The sequence below is a fragment of the Podarcis vaucheri genome (assembly GCF_965113315.1).
Source record: "Podarcis vaucheri genome assembly, chromosome: 12".
NCBI classification, from domain to species: Eukaryota; Metazoa; Chordata; class Lepidosauria; order Squamata; family Lacertidae; genus Podarcis; species Podarcis vaucheri.
In genome coordinates this window covers 9920198-9947225 of record NC_138750.1, presented here as the reverse complement: position 1 = coordinate 9947225, position 27028 = coordinate 9920198, and the positions used below count along the sequence as shown (strand labels likewise).

General features: G+C 43.2%; 1 protein-coding gene and 1 long non-coding RNA gene across 3 annotated transcripts in view; one reads left to right on the top strand and one right to left on the bottom strand.

Annotated features, from left to right (window-relative positions):
• Positions 1–27028, bottom strand: part of LOC309515289 — a 235309-nt gene that overhangs the window by 8293 nt on the left and 199988 nt on the right. The gene's annotated exons all lie outside the window — the stretch shown is intronic.
• Positions 3511–27028, top strand: part of AVL9 (AVL9 cell migration associated) — a 40942-nt gene continuing 17424 nt past the window's right edge. For both annotated transcript variants that reach the window (XR_014212343.1, XM_082192845.1), the window contains exons 1-8: positions 3511–3741; positions 11939–12059; positions 14443–14528; positions 17921–17992; positions 19366–19455; positions 20819–20885; positions 21425–21465; positions 24275–24313. Coding sequence is in view for 1 of the 2 variants with exons in the window: in XM_082192845.1 (XP_082048971.1) it covers positions 3637–3741; positions 11939–12059; positions 14443–14528; positions 17921–17992; positions 19366–19455; positions 20819–20885; positions 21425–21465; positions 24275–24313 (621 nt within the window). In the remaining variant the exon portion in view is untranslated. The remainder of the gene's footprint in view (positions 3742–11938; positions 12060–14442; positions 14529–17920; positions 17993–19365; positions 19456–20818; positions 20886–21424; positions 21466–24274; positions 24314–27028) is intronic.

Sequence of the window (27028 nt, the reverse complement as noted above, 5' to 3'; positions counted from 1 at the left end):
GGTCTCCAGGTGTTTTTGGACTACAACACCCACCATCCGTAGCTAGAAGGACCAGGGATTATGGGAATTGTAGTCCAAAAACATCTGGAGACCCAAGTTTGGGAAATCCTGCGCTAGACTAATGACAGGACAGCTAGTGTAAATGAGCTCTAGTCTGGTTCTTATTTTTTTGCTATGGGTACCAACTGATGCCAGTATATATCCCCTAGATGTACCCATGTTGCTGGTAAACTGCCAGCTTTTAATCCATAGTACCAAAGGTGACAAGTTTTCTAGTGCTCTATGTAATAATGCATGCCTTGTAAGCAGTAGCATACAACTGGCTTCCTTCAAGCCACTTTCTCTCTATGCCAGTTATAGGGCTACCTTTTAATGTAACATTAAACAAGTGTGCTGATTTTCATTGGCCAGGTGTCACATGTTCCAGACTTGTGCCCTGACCTGTGCTATAACCATACACTTAATGGTCCCCACCCACCAATTTTATCTGCTGAGATAAAATTGAAGGGAGGCAAATAATTGAAGGGAGGCAAATGATGGAAAGCAAAGCACAAGCCCAGCCTCCTAACCACCACAACCTCTTGTTGTGTATGTGGCGAGAGAACCCACAAAGGCACTGCATTTGTCTATAGTAGTAGCAGTATTGGTATGTAGTAGTAATAATATTATTATTTTATATGCCACCCATCCAACTGGGTTGCCCCAGCCATTCTGGGTAGCTTCCAGCAAATTAAAACATCAAACACAGTAAAACACCAAACATTAAGAACTTCCCTGTGCAGGGCTGCCTACAGGGATTCCCACATGGCAGGGATGATGTTGCCAGCCTTCATGTCATGTTTGCAGGCATCTTTGCAATGCAGAGTTGGTCAGCCAGCTCTCCAATAGGAACATGTCCACATGTTCATTCTGTGGATATGACCAAGCCAGCATAGATGTTGCTGAGACAGGACTGTGAACATGCTGGGAATGTGGACTTGGGAGAGAGACTTTGTCCAAAGCTCTGTCCTGCCACGTGATACCCATAACTCTGGCCGTTGTGGTAAATCTTCCCATTTCGCAAGCTGCCTTGAGCATGATGGACAGGCGGCATACAATGAAGATGACGATATTGGCCAGGGTGGCATAGTGGTTGAGACTGAGTCCCTACTCAGCCATGAAGCTCCCTGTGCTGACCACTATCACTCAGCCTAACCTTCTTCACAGGGTTGCAGGAATGCCAGCTTGGCCCCGCAACCATGGGTCCCCGGGGCCTTGGCTGCCATACAACGTTGTGCATGGCCCTGGCACCAAAATCTGTGGGTGCCTTTCAGAATTCCTGGAGGGAATTCAAAAGACTATTTACAGAAATATTGTAAAATTAATGAATGTTAGAATGATGTTGGATAGAAATTAAGTGGTTTCCAGCTGCAATGCTTTAAGAGACATGAAAAAAAGGTTTATAAATGGGTAAAAGCTTAATGGCAAGGATTTGCTGAACTAACAAATTGAAGTGGAATACAAAAAAGGGAGGTATGAGGAGGTCCGGGGAAATAAGCGTAAGAAAAATATGCAACGGGAAATTAAGGTGTTTTTAACTGTTTTTTATTTTGTATTTTTCTTTTTTCATTTTTACTGTAATATCTTTAAAAAATTAATAAATATCTTATAAAAAATAAAAAACAGAATTCCTGGAGGGAAGGAGGGAAGTCCTAAGATTCAAAAGAATCTTGTTTTATTTGCAGTGTTTTCAAGAATATTAATTGTGCAATTGATTTTGTAAAACGAAATAAAATTATTTTAAAAAGAAAGAAAAAAGAAATCCGTGGGTGCCTTCATGGGAAATTTTGTGGGTGCTCCAGGGCCCTGGCACCTATGCAGGGTTGCTACTGCGAGGACAACCACACGGGGAGGGGGAGAAGCACATGCTCCTTGGCAGAAAAAAAGGCGATGTACAATCGTGATAGAGAAAGAAATGCGCAAGCCTCTGGGGCTACTTCAAGCAAACAGTGTAATTTGTCTGCGCCTAAATGATGTCGAGCGTCAGAACCACTTGGCCGCAATAAGGAAATTTTGCCCATGGTATGACTATTTTCCACCTTCCCATTTTGTCCATCTGGCACCCTATCTGCATAACCTAGCAATTCTAAAATATAGACATGCTTTTACTCTTACAAGATTGAATGTCTTGCCCTCGGGTGTACTCAAGGGACGGTTCCAACAGTTTCCACACAAAGAACGCTTATGTCCCTGTGGAGATGGCAGTACCGAATCGGTGGCGCATGCCCTTCTGGCTTGCATTCTTTATAAAGACTTGAGGAATGAGGTTATCGCCCCTCTTTTATAGTCCATTCCTGGTTGCCCAACCACTGCCACATTGTCCTTTTTCTTGGCAGATCAGGATGAGCAGATGACAGCAAAGGTTGCAAGGTTTTTGTTGTTGTTGCTTTGTCGTTTAGTCGTGTACGACTCTTCGTGACCCCGTGGACCAGAGCATGCCAGGCACTTCTGTCTTCCACTGTCTCCCGCAGTTTGGTCAGACTCATGTTTGTAGCTTTGAGAACACTGTCCAACCATCTCGTCCTCTGTCGTCCCCTTCTCCTTGTGCCCTCCATCTTTCCCAACATCAGGGTCTTTTCCAGGGAGTCTTCTCTTCTCATGAGGTGGCCAAAGTACTGGAGCCTCAGCTTCACAACCTGTCCTTCCAGTGAGCACTCAGGGCTGATTTCCTTCAGAATGGAGAGGTTTGATCTTCTTGCAGTCCATGGGACTCTCAAGAGTCTCCTCCAGCACCATAATTCAAAAGCATCAATTCTTCGGCGATCAGCCTTCTTGATGGTCCAGCTCTCGCTTCCATACATTACTACTGGGAAAACCATAGCTTTAACTATACGGACCTTTGTTGGCAAGGTGATGTCTCTGTTTTTTAAGATGCTGTCTAGGTTTGCCATTGCCTTTCTCCCAAGGAGCAGGCGACTGCTGCCACCATCTGCAGTGATCATGGAGCCCAAGAAAGTAAAAGCAAGGTTTTTAGCTGGGGCAATTAGAATAAGGTCCACTATTTGACTGCTGATTCAGGACCCTAAAGTCCTTATATAACCGACTTTTTATTTCTGTTATTTGTATATTGTATTTGTATATTGTATTGTTGTTTTGCAAATAAAGATCCATTCATTCTCTCTCTTTCCTCTGGGACTACACTGGGCTCCCCTGAGGTTTGGGGGGGGGGTCTGGCATTCTCCGACGGGCTGCACCTTTAAGAACAGAGCCCTGGCCGCCGGTTGCCAGGAGGAACCATCCTGAGGTAACCGGGGAAGGCGGCCGCCCTGTTTGGGCAGCTTCCCTTCGGCTCCCCGCAGCAGCAGCAGCAGCCGCCGCCTCTTCCTCCTCCTCCTGCTCCGGCCTCGCGCGCCCGTGAGGCGGCCCTGGCTCCCGCGCGCCATTGAGGCCTCGCCGCCAGGCCCCGCTCTCCCCTCCGCGGGGCCCGGCGCCTCTCCCCCCCGGCGGCCGCTACGGGGCGGGCTGGGCGGCCAGGGAGCATGCTCAGAGGGCGGGCGCCGGCGGGCTGGGGAGGCCGGCCGCGGAAGGAAGCGGCGCCCGTAGCCCGCCGGTAAACAACCTCCTGCGGCGGCGGCGCTGCTGCTCGCGGGCTCCTTCATGGAGCGAAGGGGCAGCTCCAAGGGCGACCTGCACCCCCGCGGCTCCAGGGGGCCCGTGCTGCACATCGCGGTGGTCGGCTTCCACCACAAGAAGGGCTGCCAGGTGAGGAGGCGTCTCCTTCTTCTTCCCTCTCCTTCCCTTAAGCCTCGTCGCCCGAGGTTCCCCCCTTTCACGCGTCAGAAGCGTGGAAGACTTGGAAGGGGATCCCGGCGCTCATCTAGACCGACCCCTTGCAGTGCACGGATCCTGCCCACAGCCGCCCTGCTGGGTGGGCTCCAACCACCAATGATCAGCCAGAAGGAGAGCAATTCAGCAGCAGAGAGGGCTCTGTGACAGGAGAGCATGCTTTCAAGAGCATTCATTTCAGATGGCAACCCTTTAAAGTCCCTTTCACTGCCCCATTCCCTTATTTAATGCCTTCCACAAAGATAATTCTGCCGGCATATGTGTCTAACGCCAAATTCCAAGGCCTTTTCGCCTTGGGCAAGGCGAGTTTTTTTGTTTTTTGTTTAAACCGCTCGGTTTATTTATTTATATTGTGAATAATTTGCACACCGCTTGATGGTTCCCCCACCCCACAAAAAAAACCACACACAACAACACCTCCAACGCAAAAGGAGGGTTTTTGTTGTTCTCCCAGGCTGGTCCTGTTTACACCTGCTTGCATGTAACCCAGCCTCAAAAGGGAAATGTGCATTACAGCAGCATCCTTGATTTGATTCGACTTTGCATTTTTACGCTGCGAAGCGTCCTGAGATCATCGGATGAAGGGCGGTATGCAAATTGAACAAATAATAAAAGAAAGAAATAATAATAATAATAAAATCCTGCAATACTTTGATTACAGGGAACGAAACAATAGAGCGATCAGCTCCAACCTTTCAGCTCCTTGTTGGCTGTGGAGTGCAGATTTTAGTTTACTTGTTTGAAGAAGGATAGCTGCCATCAGTCTGTAACAGAGCATGAGACTCTACATCTCAGGGTTGCGCGTTCAGGTCCCACACTGGGCGAAAGATTCTTGCATTGCAGGGAGTTGGATTAGATGGGCTCCAAGGCCCCTTCCAATTTTACAATTCTATCATTCTGTGAAATAATCCTAAACATACTTACTAGCAATAGGACTTGCCATGCAGTCCTGTGCATGGAGGTAAGTAAAATGAGGTCTGGGCTCACCTCTGTGGCGTTAGACACATATGACGGCAGAATTATCTTTGTGGAAGGCATTAAATAACGGAATGGGGCAGTGAAAGGGACTTTAAAGGGTTGCCATCTGAAATGAATGCTCTTGAAAGCATGCTCTCCTGTCACAGAGCCCTCTCTGCTGCTGAAGTTAGACAAGATGAGCTTTGACCAGGGTGGATTTGGTATAAATGATACCGATTTAAATCATGATTTAAATCACTAGTCAGTAAGACTTGATTTAAATCATTTTTTTACAGAAAGACTCATTCTTGTTGGTATAATCTTAATATTTACAACCAGATGAAGGTTTCATTTTTGGAATAATAAATTTTCAGAGTAGTTTTTACAGTTATATCAAAAATTACTGATTTGGTTATACTATTAGAAATACATAGACAGATAATTATGAAATTATTGTGAGGTTTAATAAGTTAACTGTTTATATTTAGACAACGTTTCTGCTGTACTTTATTGGATGGAAAAATAATATTTAACTAAAAGAATAACATTATAGCATATGTATCCATGTTTGTTAACTGATGTGGTTAAATGGTTTTGGGTTTTTTAAAAGAAACTTAGACTGAGTTTTAGCACACATGAAAAACTTAAAACAAATCCTTATTTCCTGATTTGCACTATAATGTAACTTAAATAGAAAACTATCTTTAGAAAGATTTTTCCTCTAAAAGCATTTTATTTTTAAAATCCCATTTAAATAAAAAAAATTATTTTTATTTTTATTTTATTTTAAAAAACCATTGCTTTTTATCCACCCTGGCTTTTCAGACACATTTCCCTCTTGTCCAGTACCCTGTTTCCAGCAGTGGCCCATCAGAATTTTTTTTAAGTCCACAAGCAGGACAAATTTTGTTAGTGCCTGCACAGAGTGCATATAGATATATATGATTATTATTATTGTACCTAAAAGTGGCCATAAAACCTGAATAGCAAGTGAAAGAGTGTGATACTAGCTCGGCATGGCATCCGGTGAAGAGTTACAACAGAGTCTTCTTCTTTTCAGTCATAGAATATTTTATTGTTCTCCCCCCCCCCCCGCCCCGCTTAACTTGCAATATTTAACCTGCAAATAAAAAAGTACATTTCTTGAGCTGCAATACATTTGTGACATACTATGAGACTCAGGTATGGCCTTTTATGATGAAGCACATTTCTGTGGCTAAGATCCCATACCTTGGAAGTACCGTATGTGCTTTGAATTCAAGAGAGCTTCCTTCAAGCTAGACATGTATAGAACTTAAGTGTAATAAATATGTGTATGTGTGATTTAACGCTGTTTCTTTTCCATGCTTTATGAATAGACTATGTCATTTTTTGTTTGACCTTGTTTAAATAATATATTGTGCTTTGTGGGTGAGGCTGTGATTACTTTGTCTGGCATCAACGGAACTTAGTTTGTAAAGAAGGAATGACTCGATTTGTCAGCTGTAATTAATACGCCGCATTTATGGAACATTTACTCAGTTAGAAAAAAGATTTTCTCAGGTTTCAGACTCAAAAGGTTGTATGTTTAGCAGAAGGTGCCAAATTTCAGGTAGATCTGAAGAGAAGTGGCAGAACAAGTTGTGAGTATTATCAGGTAAAGGTATCTGGCAACTTAGCCGTTTTAAATGTAAAATAATGATTATGAATGGACAAAGACAGAAAATGGATTGTGAAAAACATGTTGCTAAACTTCATAGACCTGAGCACATTGACTAGGGAGTAAAATTCACTACTGAACTCAGTGGGAATTGTGTATGGGTAAACTTGCCTGGGATTTGGTCACAGGCTGACTGATTCTTTTTGTGTGTGTATTACGGTAATTCAATTGCGACATTCCTTTTGTGTATTCTTATGTTAAGTTCACTCAGACTTGTGTAACATTCTTCCTGGTGGGCACTTAATTGACTGATGAAAGTTGGCACAGTTTGATCATGTTTTATAGACATTTCTTGGGAAACGAGTTTTCTCCCTCCTGCTGCAACAGTAAGAGTTGTTCAGCCATGGAACAGACTCCCTTGGACTCTCCTTCCTTGAAGGTGTTTAAGCAGAGGTTGACGACCATCTGTCATGTATGCTTTGAATTGAGATACCTGCATGGCAGGGGTTCGGTCTAGGACAGATGTTCATTAGAATCCCTTCCAGCTATATAATACAATGATTCTGTTCTGGGAACACTGTTTCTTACTCAGTGGAGACCCCTGTACTGTGTCTAAGAAGGCAGTTCTCAGAAACTGACCCCAGCACCTAACTGTTTGAAGCAGCCAGCCAAGCGATGGTTGCCTTTCAGATTTGTTTGTTGTTGTTTAGTCGTTTAGTCATGTCCGACTCTTCGTGACCCCATGGACCAGAGCACGCCAGGCACTCCTGTCTTCCACTCCCTCCCGCACTTTGGTCAAACTCATGCTGGTAGCTTCGAGAACACTGTCCAACCATCTCGTCCTCTGTCATCCCCTTCTCCTTGTGCCCTTCATCTTTCCCAACATCAGGGTCTTTTCCAGGGAGTCTTCTCTTCTCATGAGGTGGCCAAAGTCTTGGAGCCTCAGCTTCAGGATCTGTCCTTCCAGTGAGCACTCAGGGCTGATTTCCTTAAGAATGGAGAGGTTTGATCTTCTTGCAGTCCATGGGACTCTCAAGAGTCTCCTCCAGCACCATAATTCAAAAGCATCAATTCTTCGGCGATCAGCCTTCTTGGTACTAATTATTAAATTCTGCTGCCTTTTCCCACCCATCACACAGATTGTTACTTTCCAGGCAGTTATTGTCTCTCAAAGCAGCACACAGAATAGAAGGAGAAAAGGAGACAGGCCTTTCCTTTAGGCTTACAAACTAAAAAAAGACAAGGCCGATAAGAGAAAGGGAGTAGAGAGAAAAAGGGCAGAAGAGAGATCTGTTCATCAAGACCAAAACAAGGCAGTGATCTACGTATAAGAGAGCATATATATCCTGTTTAGGCAAGCTGATTGTTCCTTAGTGCTGGTATTGCTTGAATAGTGATGGGCTCTTGTTCCTTTGACTGATGGATGGAGCCAGAGAGTCCTTTCCCCCCACCTATCTGCACTCCCAGGATAACAGACAGCTGCAGCTAAGTGGTCTTTCAGGCATGAAAGAGAAGAAAAGTGATCTTCCTGCTAGTGTTCCTTCTGTGCTGATGGATGGAGCAAGTTGGTGTCCTTCTTGCCTTTATGCTATTCCTGAGAGGCATTGGGTAGGGGAGCTTCCCGTGGCCCCAGCGCCCCTAGCTGACGGCAGAAGTCAGAGTGCACTTCCTTTCTTCAGTCCTGTTCCAATACTTTTTCTAGGAAGGCAGCTGAGCCAGAAACGGACAACAGTACCTGACGGTTTGGCATGATAAGTCACATGATGGTTGCCTTTCAGAGGGACCATTTGTTACTAATTAAATTATACTGCCCTTTCCCATCCAATACATAGGTTATTACGTTTTTGATAGCTTTCCCTTCCTGAGTCCTGGATAGCTCACCTGGTTAGAGTGTGGTGCTGATGATGCTAAGTTTGCAGGTTCAATCCTTGTATGGGGCAGCTGCATATTATTGCATTCCAGGGGGTTGGACTAGATGATCCTCAGGGTCCCTTCCAGCTCTACAGTTCTATGATTCCAAAGAACTATATGCCACCAATGGTGCTTTATGTTTACATTTCCCAAATAGCAGCCCTTCTGCCACAGGACAAACAATTCTTTGAAACTGAAAGGAATATCAAATGCTGTTTGTTATACACACTGTTTTTCAAAAAGCGAGAAATCCCGCAAGGTATACCTTGGGTGTGTCTAAAGTAGCCTTTTAACTCACAGGTAATTGAGCTATCATTAGCTGTCTTGCTTCCTCACACTTATAAGACCAATTATATTTCTGCTCTGTAACTGGTTTGTGGCAACTATTTTCCCAGATGTGGTAGGAACTTGGAGGTTGGGTTACTATAATATGTTTGCCGTAATTCTTAACACACATTGTTTAATGTTTTCCCTTTTCTTTTCTGCTCCATCACACAATTTCCCTAAAGATGTAAAGGTTACTTGTTTTATAAGCAATTTTGGGCCACATTCCTTGAGAACAAAAATATACAATATATTGTTTGTCAAAGCTCCAGTTTGAACTCATGTTCATCTACAAGCTTGATTCTGCAATTGGTTGATCACCTTTTTGGCCTGTGGGTGCCTCGTCATTTGTGATAATTAGCCGTAGCTAGAGCTAGCATTGCATAAGGCACCAAATTCATTATAAGAAGGAGTATAAATTGAAACTGTCCTGCAGAGCTGGTGAGCAGGGTTTATGAAATTATAATCTTTCTTCCTCATCGTTTCAAATATAAGCTTAATGTGTAAATAAGCCATAATAGACTTCACTTTTTTAAAAAAGGTAAAGGACCCCTGACAGTTACGTCCAGTTGCAGACGAATCTGGGGTTGTGGTGATCATCTCGCTTTACAGACCAAGGGAGCCGGCGTTTGTCCGCAGACAGTTTTTCCGGTTCATGTGGCCAGCATGACTAAGCTGCTTCTGGCGCAACGGAACACCAAAACCAGAACAGCCCATGGAAATTCCATTTATCTTCCCGCCGGAGCAGTACCTATTTATCTACTTGGACTTTTTGGCGTGCTTTCGAACTGCTAGGTTGGCAGGAGCAGGGACAAGCAACGGGAGCTCACCCCGTCGCGGGGATTCGAACTGCCGACCTTCTGATCAGCAAACCAAAGAGGCTCGGTGGTTTAGACCACAGCGCCCGGCGTCCCACTAGACTTCACTTAACTTGTTGTAAATCTCATCTTTTTTCAGGGCAGGGGGGAAGAGTACACCAAGTGGCTTATGTAATTCCAAAATAAAACAAATTGATAAGTAAAAATAAGAAACCTTTTTAAACAGCAGCAGAAGTATTAAGAAGTCTCTTCTGTGTACCCATTTGTACAAAGAAAAACCTCAAAGGTTAAGCAAAAAAACTGGGCATGCTCACAACAAACTGTGCCTTCAGTTTGATTCAGAAAAATGGTCATATACCGTATTTTTTGCTCCATAACACTTTTTTCCTCCTAGAAAGTAAGGGGAAATGTCTGTGCGTGTTATGGAGCGAATGCCTATGGGTGGCGGGGGGATCTGCTGCAGTCGTGAGCAGAGGATCCATGGTTCCCCTTCCTTCTCTCCTCCGTGGCTCGCTTTGCTCGCTTTGAAACAGCAAAGCGGGAGAAGAGCCACTGAGTGGGGAGAAGAGAGGGACAGAGAGCCTGGTTACAAAGCACGGATCCACATAGATCCTCAGGATTTTTGCACTGGGTCACCCCAAATTCACCATCAGATCACATAGCATGTCCATGGCTACATCTTGCACCAAAGAAATCACGTACCCACTGTTGCCTGGGGCCGCAGTGGTGCAAAAATGTGGTAACAAAGCATGGATCCACATGGATCCTCAGGATTTTTGCATTGGGCTACCCCAAACTCACTGTCAGATCACATGTCTGTGGCCACAGCATGAACCACAAAAATCATACATCCACTGTTTCGTTTAGAAATTTTTTTTTCTTCTTTTCCTCCTCTAAAAACTATGTGCGTGTTATGGTCGGGTGCGTGTTATAGAGCGAAAAATACGGTAATTAGGCTTCAGTCATTTCTGGGGCATTCTTGAGTTCTGTATTCCATGGGTTACTGTCCCTGCTATGAATTAGAAATTTGTTCCTGACACAACATGGAATAAAGTTCTTACCCGATGACTGGCAAATTGCTCCAATTAGAGTGAAGTGTCATAATTTCTGCTCCGATGCCTACCTTGTGACACTGATGTTTCCCATTCGGATAACTGCCTTTTGTGAATATGCCATAAGGAAGAAAGAGGTCATCTGCTTTAGAAATTGGAATAGGGAGATCTGTGGTGGAATCTTATATTAGCTGAATTTGCATTCCTTGATGAGCTTTTTGTATTGAAGCTATTATCATTGAATGATGATTCTGCAAAGAACTAGGGCTTTTCACCTTGAATCCATTTATTTTCCCAAATTAGATTTCCTGAAAACAGAGCTGTTCTATACTTGCATTACTCTGCGGTTTAGAAAATAAAATATAGTTCTTAATTGTGTTATTTTATTGAATAAAAAAGTTACTTTTTGTGTACTGAGGTACATTTTTAAAAGAATGACAAAGCTATATTTATGAAATTTTAGGTGGAATTTAGAGGCAACAAACAGGAAAGGATTTTGGGAAGAGCATAGTCAGCCTACATCTTGTGGACCTTCTTACACTAGCGGGGTCTGATGGACAGACAAGAGTTTTTTGCACGCAGAGTCTGGTTCATTAATTTCAGTGTCATGTTATTTTGTGCCTGGCAGAACTTGGACTTTGACCACACCTTAACATGGCAATAATTCCCTAAATTGGTCTTACTTAAAAATATTAAACTACTTCACCACCTTTTGGAGAATTTTGCTTTTTTAAACTGGAGGGGAAGGAGATGGTCTGTATTTCAACCCCACTTCTGCTCCTAGGAATTAAAATTCACAAGCTAAAATGTTCCATTAGTTAGTACGAAGGGCAACACCATGGGAGGAACCCACCCCCTTGCTATTTTGAGAAATAAACTGCATTTGCACAATATTGGCCATTTAATATATGCTGTAATGTGTCTTAATGAATTTGATCTCTTCAGTAATACTGCTGTTTTGTTTTGCTATCACTGAATTTCATTCTGTGCATTTTATAGATGTTCCTATGTTCTAGCTTTCAACAAGTTTGAAGTTGTGAGCGCTGCATTAGCTGGCAATCTCTAGAGAGGGATATGTACAATAAGCAAAGGTTTATGGAGGATTGTCAGGTGGTTTGTTTTACATATTGATGCAAAGCACATTCATACTTACAATTTTCCTTAGAGAAGGGATGCCCAATGTGGTGGTATCCATTATCCCCCATCATCCCTAATGTCTTACACTTTCACGCTTGTTTGTTTTTCACGTTGACTGGATTGATGGGAACAATGATTTGTTTTAGGGAAAAGAAGCACAAAGGGGTTGCTTACCCATTTTTCACTTAGATATCAGGTTACTGGCTGCTGGGTTTGGTGGGTCAATCTTCTCTTCCCATGTAGCAATTCACTGAACATAACATGCCTGTTTGCAGGTTGAATTCTCCTACCCTCCCCTAATCCCAGGAGAAGGCCACGACAATCACAGTTTGCCAGAGGAATGGAAATACTTGCCTTTCCTAGCATTGCCGGATGGGGCTCACAACTATCAAGAAGGTAAGGAGTCATTTGGGATGGTTCTGCGCAGTGTTGTGTGGATTATGTGAACAAGCACAGAACTGGGCACTGTCTGAAGAATTCAGCACCCTGAAAATCTCAGCATTTTTTTTAAAATTTATAGAAACCAGGTTTCTAGCCCCTGCGGCTACAAAGGTAAGGCGCAAAATATTCCGCCGAGAAGAAATTAGGCAAGGCGACAGACATACGCAAATTTGGTACATAGACTAGTGGGCACACACTAACTAGTTAATGTTTACCTGCTTCTTACTGCACCAAGTGAAACATTCCTAGATGTCGCAGCCCCAAATGCAAAGGCAAAACACAGCTGCAGGCCAATCTGTTCCTATGGCAACAAGGCATTAGTGCATAGTTTTGGTAAAAGCAAAAGTAATGGTTACAAAGCTATCATAGCAACAAAGCAATCAGACCTGTTCAGTTGAGAGCATTCCCCTGGGTATCTCTGCTCTGGCTGTAAAGTGTAAGACAGCTGTTCTTAGAGCAAGTGCTTTCTTCTTGTAAGGCTTGATGCTCTTTGCCGATTAATACTGACAATTTAAAACAAAAAATCCAGTTGATCACAAGAAGCTTGATTTTATATCTGTAGAACATTGGTCAGCAGCCTTTTTCTTTCATTTGAAGTGGGAGTGAGAGATGGTAGACAGGAACCCCACCCTGGCCAGCTCTTAAAGTAGCTGACAAGCAAGTTATTAGCAAACATTTCTCTGTACCTTTTTTGCCTCGGATTTGGCAGGAAGCATGCTTTAAGGTGCCAGATTTGGCTTATCCTGATGCACTTCTGACAGTAAAGGCTCCAACACTGATTAGCTAAGTTTGCAGAAGGTGGGGCTTGGAATGTTCACTTAAACAGGAAACTTAAATTGTTTGCTGTCCATCTTCTGCGAGGAAAGCAAATTTCAGTCTGGCTGGGTTTAAAACCTGACATATGGGTGGCTGTGGTGGATTGGGAAATCCTGGGAGGGAGTGAAGGCAAAGTGACTGAAGGAAGAATGCATGGGTCCAAGCGGTTTCCCCCAGGAAAACCTCTTTACTGCTGAATCAGAGCACACAGAAGTCTGCAAAAACTCTATTGACATTAGCTCTGATTCAGTGCTGAAGAGCAGGTATTTCTGTGGGAAGTGGAAGTGTGGATGAGCCCTTAGAAAGAGAAACCCTGGGGAGAATTATTATTATTATTATTATTATTATTATTATTATTATTATTATTATTATTTGTACCCCGCCCATCTGGCTGGGTTTCCCCAGCCACTCTGGGCGGCTTCCAACAAAGATGAAAAATACACTAAAATGTCACATATTAAAAACTTCCCTGAACAGGGCTGCCTTCAGATGTCTTCTGAATGTCAGGTAGTTGTTTATCGCTTTGACATCTGATGGGAGGGCGTTCCACAGGGTGGGCGCCACTACCGAGAAGGCCCTCTGCCTGGTTCCCTGTAACTTGGCTTCTCGCAGTGAGGGAACCGCCAGAAGGCCCTCGGCGCTGGACCTCAGTGTCCGGGCAGAACAATGGGGGTGGAGACGCTCCTTCAGATATACTGGACCGAGGCCGAGAAGATTAGAGGCAGTGTAGAATGACAAGAAACAGCTGATGAGGCTCTCCTATGGGGCAGGGCTGGAGAGATTGGCTGGTCAACAAACAGAGTGATTAAAGAAAGTTCAGTAAAGTAAGCAGCATAATGAAAAGCTGGAAGCCACGGGTGGTGGAGGTGTGAAGTTGAGGAATGGCCAAAAAAGGTAGGCCTCAGGCAAAACTTAGGGCTTAGAAACTGGAGTAGTTCTCCTTACCAGCCAGAAGGAAATAAACCAAGAAAGGAGAGAGACAAAGAGACTCATTGACAGAATTTGGATCACAGGCTGACAGAAAAGCTGCTGGTTGTGGTTTCTACTGTCATTGCAGCATTGTGACCCGGCGATTCTGAGAGGGTGTCAAGAGTCAAGGGACGGTGGTGGTGCCAAGTTTCCCCTGCGGATTTCAACTAACCAGCCAGTTCTTGGGCAGCAGGTTTATAGTTCCCTGGAATGGGATAGGGAGCAGCAGCTGCAAGATACAGTTCCTTATCGCTGCTGACTGAGGTGCACTCCTGGCTGTTACAAAAAGATCCATTGATGGAGGAGCAAAATTAATTTCCCCCAGAGCAGTAAAATAGCTTGAGCAGGCTCTGCATGGTAATGAAAAATACTCCTGTAGACCCATGTTCTACCCATTATTCCACACCATAGTGTTTTAGTTTTTCCTGGACAATGTTAGGCTAGCTACAAAATTGGCTCTCAGGGTGATACTGAGCAGGATAACGCTGTAGAAACTTTATACCTCTATGTGATACCTTTAGTGAATGCTAAGACCATTTCGTTCCTCTTTCAGACACTGTGTTTTTTCACTTGCCACCAAGAAGCGGAGAGCGAAGTACAGTCTATGGTGTCTCATGCTACAGGCAGATTGAAGCTAAGGTAATTATATGGCTATTGTGTGAACATTAAAAGAAAAAAGGTCTTGTGCAGGAACTTAGGTAGCTTCTCCAGTTTGGCATCCTCCAAATTTGACCATTTGTACAAAGTACTGGTGCAGATATTGGTATAATGTGAACATTAAGTCTTTGAGGCCCTTTGAGGCAGGGTAATATTTTTCCTGAATCTTTTTATGACAGAGCCTCTGTCATATGTTTGAGCTTTTTTCAGTTCTTGTGAATTGTTGGACTTAGCATTTGGCAATTGAGGAACTTTTCGTAGTGGCCTTTGTTTCAAACAAAATGTAGTTAATATAAACCACAGTTTGTTTGTTTGTTTGTTTGTTTGTTTGTTTGTTTGTTTGTGTGAAATGATAAACCATGGTTAAGCAAAATGAAAGACTCCTTCCTGTCACATGGGAGAAGAAGGGGGATGAATGCATGAGCCTAAGGCTCTCCTGAGCTATGGTTTAGCATGATGTGCAAATATGAACATGGAAACATTAGCTAAGAATCCAGCTGCAGATTTTCTGGCCTGTATTGATACCATGAATGCAACTGCAGGAGTAATGTTCATTGTTTACACGGTGACTTCTCTTGATATCAAATGTTACGTGGGCAGTGATGTGAGGTGAGAATATTCTCCAGAGAATATTCTCCACAAACTGTAAATTCTAATGTAAAAACCAGTTTTACAACCCACAGTAAAAAAATCTAGTAAATAATAAGTCAAGTTGTGATATTGCCAGTGTAAGTAATGAATAATGATTTTTTTGATCCAGTTACATTACTGGGCATTGTGTCATTCACCATTGGCAGTTCTGAAACGCAGTTAGTTAGTTAGTTAGTTAGTTAGTTAGTTAGTTAGTTTTAAAAGCGCTATTCATTTAATTTGATGAACATTTGAATTCATATATATTTCAACTATATGTAATAGCGCTTTTTTCTATTTTGGTGTGACCTTATTATTAGCAATTCTATACCCTTGGCCATACAGTGTGCTTTTTTTACAGAAAGTGGCCTGAATGCTTTATACACTTAAAATACCTAGGCCTAGCAAAGAATGTGAATTCACTGCATTGCCCCATTGAATAAAAGTATCTGTACAGGTTTTGGTTGCCATCTGAGCAAGTTTAAATAAATAAATTTTCTGAGCAAGTTTAAATAAATAAATAAATTTTCAATGCATTAAAATGATATCTTTTTCAGTGCATTAAAATGAATATTCTCCTATTTTAAATGAAAATTCTCTAATACTCTCATTAATCGAGAACAGTCTCGAGAATTACAGGACATTACAATAAAAGATTTATGGCAATGGAACTACTGTTTTATTTCACTGTGACTGTTATAATTTTACTGGTCTTGTCTTCACTTACTACTATTTTTGCATTTAAAAAATAGATCTTACATATACACTTCAAATACCTAGGCCTAGCAAAGAATGTGAATTCACTGCATTGCCCCATTGAATAAAAGTATCTGTACAGTTTTTGGTTGCCATCTGAGCAAGTTTACCCATGAATAAATTTTCAGTGCATTAAAATGATATCTTTTTCAGTGCATTAAAATGAATATTCTCCTATTTTAAATGAAAATTCTCTAATACTCTCATTAATCGAGAACAGTCTCGAGAATATTCTCCAAAAAATTATTCTCGAGAATTTAACATCCCTATACGTTGGAACATATTTTTTTTACTTTCTGTCCAGTTTAGTATACATTTAGCTATCAAATAGCACTTAATCTGCAACAAAATATCTAATAGCCTGGGATTCATAATCACATGTGTTTTAACCTCTTGCAACTTTACTGGATGACTAACTCCTCTATTTACATAAACCAGAGAAGCTGATAGAGATTATTTTGTTGATTCATGTTTAAATTAGCAGTTGGATGAAGCAGGTGGAAGTTGGCCGTGAGCATTAACTATTAATTTTCCAGGAGTTTTATGTTTAGAAATAGAGTCGTAAATATATGTCTTCCTTTTGTGGGAGAAACTGATCTGATCTTAACCTAAGAGATGTAACTTGGGTGGTATGACTATGAAGGTTTTGATATGTTTGGTAAAGGCAGACCATTTTTCCTTTCTATGAAATGATAGTTTTAAAATCATGAGTTCCTAAATTATTCATTTATATTCTAATATCGTTGCCCTGTCATACTCCAGCAGCATTTATAGTCAGTTAAACCTCTGCAGCAATTTCATAACTCTAACTGGATATCACAGGATATTACAATAAAAGATTTATGGCAATGGAACTACTGTTTTACTTCACTGTGACTGTTATAATTTTACTGGTCTTGTCTTCACTTACTACTATTTTTGCATTTAAAAAATAGATCTTACATTACATACCTGTCCATCTATACTCCCTTGCTTTTTTGTGCAATTTGGGACGCGGGTGGCGCTGTGGGTTAAACCACAGAGCCTAGGACATGCCAATCAGAAGGTCGGTGGTTCGAATTCCCGCGACGGGGTGATCTCCTGTTGCTCGGTCCCTGCTCCTGCCAACCTAGCAGTTCAAAAGCACATCAAAGTGCAAATAGATAAATAGGTACCGCTCCGGCGGGAAGGTAAACGACGTTTCCGTGCGCTGCTCTGGTTCACCAGAAGCGGCTTAGTCATGCTGGCCACATGACCCAGAAGCTGTATGCCGGCTCCCTTGGCCAATAAAGCGAGATGAGCGCCGCAACCCCAGAGTCAGCCACGACTGGACCTAACGGTCTGGGGTCCCTTTACCTTTACCTTTATATGGTGGTACTATGTAATTTTGGCTAAGAAAGCAACTGACTTTGTGACTCAGTTCACACATGATGCAAAACCATGGTTTCGTGTTACAAGGATGAGCCTGTGTGAGTGTTAGGTTCACAGTCGCATGCATGCTTTCCTGAAGTAAGCTCCACTGACTTTGAGTGGGTAGATCTATGCATAGGATTGTTTGCCCTGTAAGGATAATATCTGCTTCAACATTCCTCTTACACAGGAAAAGTGCCTTATTTTTCAGAACTAATGTATGTCTTCACATGTAAACTTGTGGAAGCTTCATAAATACATTCAAGCTGATATGATTACTGGGGGTGCCAAAAATGTAGACAATGTATAGAAAAGGGATGGATCTCCTTCTATTATTGTATTCAAAGCAAATCTTTTCACTTGGCTTTTCCTTATTGACCCCTTCTTCTCTCCCTTCTTTTTACCTTCCTTCTCCTTTCTCCATAACGTGCCCAGTGCTTTATTAGACAACATGCCTACAGGCAAAGCCTGTCCTATTTTTTATGTTGTAGAGTGCTCAGTTGTTTTTATGAATGCTGCGGCTAAATGAGTATTTGTTCCTTAAAAGTGGATGCGTAAAAATACAGTAAAAGCTTGTTCTCTCTTACTCTTTTTCAAAGGCCTTGAAAGTACGGCAAGCAGATATTACCCGAGAAACAGTACAGAAAAGTGTCTGCGTTCTAAGTCAGCTGGTAAGAGATAGTTACACGCCTTAAAAATAGCCTGTTTGGGGATCTTTCTTTCTTGTTAGGCACGCTCCTGTTGAAATCCAAGACAAAAGCATTCTTTCAAAATTGTATTCTAGTAAACAGAAAAATGCCATTTGCAAGCTCTTAAAATGGCAGCATTTCTAATTTAATACATCCCAGAGCATTTCCCCCCTTTAGCTTTGTACAAAAGTGAACTAGGACACACAACACTTCTGGTCACACTCTTTGTCATCGTTCAGATCTGTGAGATCCATCACTGTACAGTTGAGGAACTGAATCTGGAGCATGGTTTGCCCAGCTCCCAACCCAAGATCCAGAAATTTAATTATTGGGCCACGTTAACTCCCACCCAGCATGCCTTTTCAAGTCACACCTCATGTAACAACTACCTGATGTGAAATACTTTTTGTGAGTGTGTACATGATACTCAAAGTTAGATTCTGGAGTTGAATTGCATAAGGAGCAAGAGAGAGATTCTTCATGGAGAAGTTGACTTGCGCAAGCAAAGCTTATTTATGTTTCTTTATGTATAGCATTTTTATCCAATCCTTACTCAGAGGTGCTCAAGGTAGCATGTGTGGTTCTTCCTGCCCTGTTTTACCACAACAGCCCTATGAAGCAGGTTAGACAGAGGGTTAGTGGCGGACCCAGATTCACTCGGGGAACTGCACAGCTGACTTGAACATTGGATTTGAACCTGAGTTTGGTCTAAACCACAGAGCCTAGGGCTTGCCAATCAGAAGGTCAGCGGTTTGAATCCCTGCAATGGGGTGAGCTCCCGTTGCTCGGTCCCAGCTCCTGCCAACCTAGCAGTTCGAAAGCACATCAAGTGCAAGTAGATAAATAGGTACCGCTCCAAGCGGGAAGGTAAACGGTGTTTCCGTTCGCTGCTCTGGTTTGCCAGAAGCGGCTTAGTCATGCTGGCCACATGACCCGGAAAAACTGTCTGTCGACAAACGCCGGCTCCCTCGGCCAGTAAAGTGAGATGAGCACCACAACCCCAGAGTCATCCGCGACTGGACTTAACGGTCAGGGGTCCCTTTACCTTCCCTGGTCCAACACTGTAACTCTACACCAGCTCTCAAATGGAGCAAGGCAGCCCAATTTTGCCTGTATTTTACCACACTACTCTGATCAGATAGGAACACTATCACATTAATAAACTATTGCTCATTTTGACAGCAGGATGACTGACATAGTCAATCGTTACAAATAAACTGTTACCTAATGTATGTGTAATTTGTCATCAATTTGAGATCAATATGGGTAATTTGCTTTGAAGGGTAGCTGTTTTTGTCCTTGACTGTGTGCCCGCCTTTCTTTGATGTAACATGATGGTGTGTTTTCCTTTCAAGCCTCTGTATGGGCTACTCCAGGCTAAGCTGCAGCTAATTACACATGCCTACTTTGAAGAAAAAGACTTCTCACAAATTTCAATACTTAAGGTAAGTTTTCTGTATAGAAATGCAAACTCTTGTGTGATACTGATCTGTGAACCATAGAGGGCCTTCATTATTATCTAGTTGATTCCTAAACTTTAATGTCACCCTTCCTTCATTTCTACCTGCATAGCTTTCCTTTCCCTTGAAGCAAATGGGGAAGCCCATGCAGACTGAGAGATAGGTGCACTCACTGGAGTCCACAGCCAGGATAGAAAAGAAGGCCCTTAAGCTTACATTATTTGCATTCGGAAGGTTTCTTTTTCTTGATTTTCTTGTTTTATCTTTTTGCAAACCACTTTGAGGAGTAGGTGCACGTGCGTTTAAATCAAGCGGTATATTCTTTTTATGAAATAAAGAAAATAGACCAGGGGATGTGAATGTTGTGCTTTCCAGATGTTGATGAACTTAATTCCCATAATCCCTGGACACGGACCATACCAGGTGGATGGAAGTTGGAGTCCAACAGTGTCTCAAGTGGACTATGTTAGCTACCACTGCTTAAGACCCAGCCTTGTGGTATCCTTGGGGTTTCCTTGCTTTCACCCTGAGCTCCACCTGCTGCAAAAAAGGCACACACTTAGAATTCTGACCCTGAGGTTGGTTTGCTTTTGAGGCTCAACCTCACAGTCCTTCCCCACCAAAGTCCATTCCTGGTTACTCCAAGCTTTCTTCATTTCAGCAAAGAGCCATTTTTGTTGCTACCTTTGTTTAATAGTTGTGAGTCAGAAGTGCTTGTTGATCTACTGAAAATTACCCAAGGATTTATTAGGTAGGACCCAGTCTACTTTCTGCCCACCCCTGGTGTAGCCAATACTGAGCTAGGTAAACGAGTGGGTCTGGCTCAGTTTAGGCAGTGCCCTGTATTCCAAGATCAGCCTTTCTCAACCTTGGGTCCCCAGATATTGTTGGACTACAACTCCTATCATTCTTAGCCAGCATGGCCAATGGTCAGGGTGTAGTTCAAGAAATCTGGGGATCCACAGTTGAGAAACGCTGTCCTAGAATGAGCCCAAGGGAGCTGTGTGTTGTTTTTCTCAACCAGTGTTTTCCCCCATGCCCCATTGCAAATGAGAGGATTTTCAAATGCCATTGGTGGTATAGCACATTAAAAGGGTCAAAGATCTCATTGGGTTTACAGCTACTCTTTGGGTTCTACCAAAAAATCTCTTTGGATTCCAGCTGAAGCTTCTGGGAGTCCATTGGATCGATGTCTGTGCATTTAGTGACTCATTGAAAAAAATGCCAAGAATCTTCTTCGTAGCATAGTATTTTGGCAGATCCATGCTGTATGAAGCCTTTTCATTTATTTTCTAGTAGATGCCTTTAGAAAGTGTTTTTAATGCTTTCAAAATTTATGGCTTTTCAGGAACTTTATGAGCATATGAATAGCTCGCTGGGAGGAAGCCCCCTGGAAGGATCACAAGTTTATCTTGGTAAGCAATATTTACTAAATAACACAACTGTTCAATTTTCATTTCCTAAAGTACTTTATTGGTACTAAAGTCTAATGCCAAGTCTGCGTGTGCCTAAATAATGTACTAATTATTGTGATTACTTTCCCCATCAGTCACGGGGCTAGATAAACCTGTCACTCTTCTCCTTTTACATAGAATGCTTGTCATTTTCTCTGCTGGGTGAGGAGAGCTGCTCAGATGCTTTTTCAAAATCATGTTTATTCAAAAGTAATGAGTGGATTATTAAAGGCCTATTAATAGGAGAAGGGCCAGATAATGTTCCTTCCTCCTGGCTTTAATGGGAGAAGGCAGTCAACTATTATTGGTAGTTAAAATCCAATTTGCATTTGTGATCAATGAACCATGTAAGCTCCCACAGATTCTTTGCCCCTAAGTGCTGGGAAAATAGTACAAAATCTTTTAATCCCGCTGCCAGCAGGTTTCTCCACATTTATAAGCAGGAAGAGTTGGTGGTTCTTACTAAGGTGTGCTAATTGTTTTGCTGTCCCTACTTTTAGGCCTGTCTCCACGAGATCTTGTCCTTCAGTTTAGACACAAGGTACGTTTCTTTCTTCCTGATGTGAGTCCTGAAGGAGGTTCATCTACTTCTGCCTTTGCTCTGCTTTTGACAAACAGTGAAGATGGATCTGCTCCAGCAAGGTTTATTAGGGGATTCATTCTCAAATGTATTAAGACCACTCAAGTTTGTAAAGGTTCTGTGGTTGATAGTTGGCTTAGTTCGTTTGGGCTGGATGTGATACTTAATAGTGAAGGGTTGTAGCTCCCAGTACGTTTCCGAGCACAATTCAAAGTGCTGGTGTTGACCTTTAAAGCCCTAAACGGCCTCGGCCCAGTATACCTGAAGGAGCGTCTCCACCCCCATCGTTCTGCCCGGACACTGAGATCCAGCGCCGAGGGCCTTCTGGCGGTTCCCTCATTGCGAGAAGCAAAGCTACAGGGAACCAGGCAGAGGGCCTTCTCGGTAGTGGCGCCCGCCCTGTGGAACGCCCTCCCACCAGATGTCAAAGCGATAAATAACTACCTGACATTTAGAAGACATCTTAAGGCAGCCCTGTTCAGGGAAGTTTTTAATCTGTGATATTTTACTCTATTTTTGGTTTCTATGGAAGCCGCCCAGAGTGGCTGGGGAAACCCAGCCAGATGGGCGGGGTACAAATAATAAATTATTATTATTATTATTATTATTATTATTATTATTATTATTATTATTATAGAAGAACTGCTTTGCATAAAGAAGGTCCTAGGTCCCCTCCCTAAAAACATGGAAAGCTGCTGCCAGTCAGTATTAGGGGGCGCAATTAGTGCCAGCACCGTCGGTTAAGAGTTTGGGTGTAATCTTCGACACCTCCCTTTCCATGGAGGCGCAGATTGCAGCTATAACAAAGGCGGCATTTTTTCATCTCTGTCAAGCTAAGCAGTTGGCTCCTTACCTCTCTCGCCCTGACCTAGCCACTGTGATCCACGCGACGGTCACCTCCAGACTGGATTATTGCAACTCGCTCTACGTGGGGCTGCCCTTGAGGCTGACCCAGAAACTCCAGTGGGTGCAGAATGCCGCGGCGAGACTCCTTACAGGGTCCTCGCTGCGGGATCACATTCACCCGGTGCTATACCAGCTGCACTGGCTCCCGGTGGGGTACAGGATCAGGTTTAAGGTGCTGGCTTTAACCTTTAAAGCCCTATACGGCCTAAGACCCTCGTACCTACGGGATCGCCTCTCCCGGTATGTCCCACAGAGGACCTTACGGTCTTCAAACAAAAACATCTTGGAGGTCCTGGGCCACAGAGAGGTTAGGCTGGCCTCAACCAGAGCCAGGGCTTTTTCGGCTGTGGCTCCGATCTGGTGGAACGCTCTGTCACAAGAGACTAGGGCCCTGCGGGACTTGACATCTTTCCGCAGGGACTGAAAGACGGAGCTGTTCCACCAGGCCTTTGGCCAGGGCACAGCCTGACTCCCTCCCTTGGCAATCTTCGCAGAGCTCTGGCCCAATGGTTGCCATTAATCTGATTTGAATTGATTTTATAATGAAATGATTTTAGTATATTGTATCATTTTACTGTTGTTAGCCACTCTGAGCCCAGCTTCGGCTGGGGAGGGCAGGATATAAATAAAATTTTATTATTATTATTATTGACAACACTGATCTAGATGGACAAAAGATCTGACCTTGTGTGAGGCAGCTTCCTCTCAAGGCAGATCTTGTACTGATGTAGACGGCCTTCAGGTAACATGGCCCCAAACCATTTGAGACTTTAAATATCAAAACCAGCACTTTAAACATGGCCCGGAATTGGTGTCACGTGCTCTCATCACCTTGTACCCACTACCAATCAAACGCAACAGCTGACATTTCCAAATCATCTTCAAAGGCAGCCCCATGTACAGTGTATTATAGTATCTACCTTGGATGTGACCACCGCATGGATTACTGAGACAAGGTCCAGTCCCTCTAGATAGGGTCACAGGTGGTATCCCAGTTTCCCCTGGAAAAAAGGCGCTTGTGCTTCCAAAAATAGTGCTGAGCCCAAGAGAAACCACAAACTTGGTCCTTCAGGGACGTCAAGGCCCATCAAACAGCAGTTGTACCCCTGTGTCCGGATCAGCTTGCTTCCCTAAGCATAGCACTTGTATATTATTTGGCTTGAGTTTCAGTTTATTCACCCTTATACACCTCAGGACTGTCTCCAGACACCTATTTAGGATTTCCACAGCCTCCCTGAGATTGACTGGTGGAAAAGAGAAGCGGAGCTTGGCATCATCTGCAACTTGAGCTCAAGCTTCTGGGTGATTTCTCCCAATGGTTTGACTTAGACGATAAACAGCATGGGGGACAGAATAGAATCTTTAGGGCCTCCAGAAGCCAGAGGTATAGGCTACAAGAGAAATCCTCCAGTATCATATTCTGGGACCAAACCTCCAGAAAGGACTGAGAAGGGATGTAGTGCCATTCCTTCCCTTTCCAACCCAGCTGCACGGTCCAGAAAATACTGTGGTTAATGGTACTGAATGCCACTGAGAGGTCTAAGAAAATGAATCGTGTTGTGATCTTGTCTGGTTCTCATTGTAAATCATCCACCAGGATGACCAAAGCTGTTTCTGCCCTGTATCTGGGCCTAAAACCTAGAAATGTATAATGTCTCATTACTACTATGAGTTGTTTAATTGGTTGATTGATCCTTTCAGGTGCTTTGAGTATTTTAAAAGAAATCAAAGTTATAAAAGTAGATGAAATCATTTGTTCAGATATTTATTGTGCATTTCTGGTGTCAAATGGAAATGATATCATGAAATATTAATATGCCTACCTATTGCTGTTGTTTAAGATTTGTGTCTCTTTGTTTTGAAGGTCTTAATACTTTTTAAGCTGATTCTCCTAGAGAAAAAGGTAAGATCTTTTCCTTCTCCCCAAGTGGCAGAAAGAACTGAAATAGACTTGCTTAATGACATAGTTTAATGGAATATGGATTAAAAGCCTCTGTGGATAGATGTTATGAGCTATCCCACGCATGCAGTTAGCTGAGACATGCCTGTTCTGTTAGCCTGCTTTTTAATGTTTCAATTCAGCAGTAGTTGCCATGGCAAAGGTAAGCGAACTTTGCTAAAGTTGTGGTGTGGCTGTATGGATACAGATGTGCAAATGTACAGAGACAGCTGTAGGCAAGGCAGCATAACACAAAATGGCTGCCAAATGTAAAAGAGCAGAAAAGGAAAGTACCACAAAATGGTACAGGCATGTCTCCTTCCTCCCTGCTGGGAAAAAGGCGCCTACATCAGCCAACACTGTGCTCACTCCCAGAGAGAAGCTCTCTGCACTTCTCCTTTGCTCAGACCATATCACAGCCTTGACATGTAATAAAATACGGGCAGGCTTATAAGAGTGTGTGTAGTGGAAGCCAAGCCAATGTAAATAGGAACTGGGCAGGAAGAGCAAATCGTCTCTCAAGCATTGTAGATTTCTGAGAGGATATTTACAGTCATACCTCAGGTTACAGACACTTTGGGTTGCGCGATTTCAGGTTGCACACTGCGGCGAACCCGGAAGTACCAGAACGGGTTACTTCCGGGTTTCAGCACTTGCGCATGCGCAGAAGCTGCGGGTTGCGAACGCTGCAGGTTGTGAACGTGCTTCCTACCTGGATCACGTTCGCAACCTGCGCGTCCACTGTACTGAGATCATTTGCAGGAACCATAGGAGGTTATGGTGCGCCTGTCGGTACCGTTGGTTTATATTCATCCAGTAGCCACGTATGTTTAAAAATGAATGGTGGAAGGGATTAATTCATGGGTAGGCAAACTAAGGCCCAGGGGCTGGATCCAGCCCAATCGCCTTCTAAATCTGGCCCACGAACAGTCTGGGAATCGGCATGTTTTTACACAAATAGAATGTGTGCTTTTATTTAAAATGCATCTCTGAGTCATTTGTGGGGCATAGGAATTCGTTCATTTTATTTTATTTTTCAAAATATAGCCCGTCCGCCCCACCCCCCAAGGTCTGAGGGACAGTGGACCAGCTCTCTGCTGAAAAAGTTTGCTATTATAGCTACAGCAGCATGGGAAGATGGTTATTAATCTGAACTTTTTACATGTCGCAAAACATAAAAGCAAGAGTACTCCAGATTGTCAAGTTATACTTCCCCTTCCCATTTTAATGCACAGAAATCTGTGGAATGTTTCCTTGAACAGTGTGACGCGGCAGCTAAAAAAGCCAATGCAATTCTGGGCCTCATCAATAGGAGTATAGCATCTAGATCAAGGGAAGTAATAGTGCCATTGTATTCTGCTCTGGTCAGACCTCACCTGGAGTACTGTGTCCAGTTCTGGGCACCACAGTTCAAGAAGGACACTGACAAACTGGAACGTGTCCAGAGGAGGGCAACCAAAATGGTCAAAGGCCTGGAAACGATGCCTTATGAGGAACGGCTAAGGGAGCTGGGCATGTTTAGCCTGGAGAAGAGGAGGTTAAGGGGTGATATGATAGCCATGTTCAAATATATAAAAGGATGTCACATAGAGGAGGGAGAAAGGTTGTTTTCTGCTGCTCCAGAGAAGCGGACACGGAGCAATGGATCCAAACTACAAGAAAGAAGATTCCACCTAAACATTAGGAAGAACTTCCTGACAGTAAGAGCTGTTTGACAGTGGAATTTGCTGCCAAGGAGTGTGGTGGAGTCTCCTACTTTGGAGGTCTTTAAGCAGAGGCTTGACAACCATATGTCAGGAGTGCTCTGATGGTGTTTCCTGCTTGGCAGGGGGTTGGACTCGATGGCCCTTGTGGTCTCTTCCAACTCTATGATTCTATGAACCTATGAGGAAGGAAGACCAAACACAGAATTGCATATCCTCTGCTTCTAGGTTCAGTCTCCAGCGGAGGTACTGAGGGTTCTTTCAGCTGTATAGCTGGAATTATCTGAGGAGATTACAAATGTTGCAGAAGAAGAGGGAGTAGGGTCATGAAACAAAAGAGCAGGTGAACCTCTTTGAAGAATAGGTCTTATCTAAGAGCAGGTCCATGCTGACTCAGACCATATACCATGAGCCCTGGCTCCAGATGCATTCAAGAACTATTAACAGCACACAGTACTCTGTTGGCTCCTAGGCTCTGGATATAGATGGTGTTGGGGCATCCTTGAATAATTTAGCTAAACTGCAATATAGGAAAAATTGTGTCTAATGCTTTAAAAAAATTGCTGCTTGTGATTCCTATTTCCAGTGCTGTAGAGTTCTGTATGTTGTTCTTCAAACATCTAAACCACTGAGCCTCTTGGGCTTGCTGATCAGAAGGTTGGCGGTTTGAATCCCCGTGACGGGGTGAGCTCCTGTTGCTCGGTCCCAGCTCCTACCCACCCAGCAGTTCAAAAGCACACCAAAAAGTGCACGTAGATAAATAGGTACCACTCTGGCAGGAAGGTAAACGTGCTCTGCTCTGGTTTCAGTGTTCCATTGTGCCAGAAGCGGCTTAGTCATGCTGGCCACATGACCCGGAAAACTGTTTGTGGACAAATGTCAGCTCCCTCGGCCTGTAAAGTGAGATGAGTGCCGCAACCCCAGAGTCATCTGCGACTCAACTTAACTGTCAGGGGTCCTTTACCTTTTACTTTTT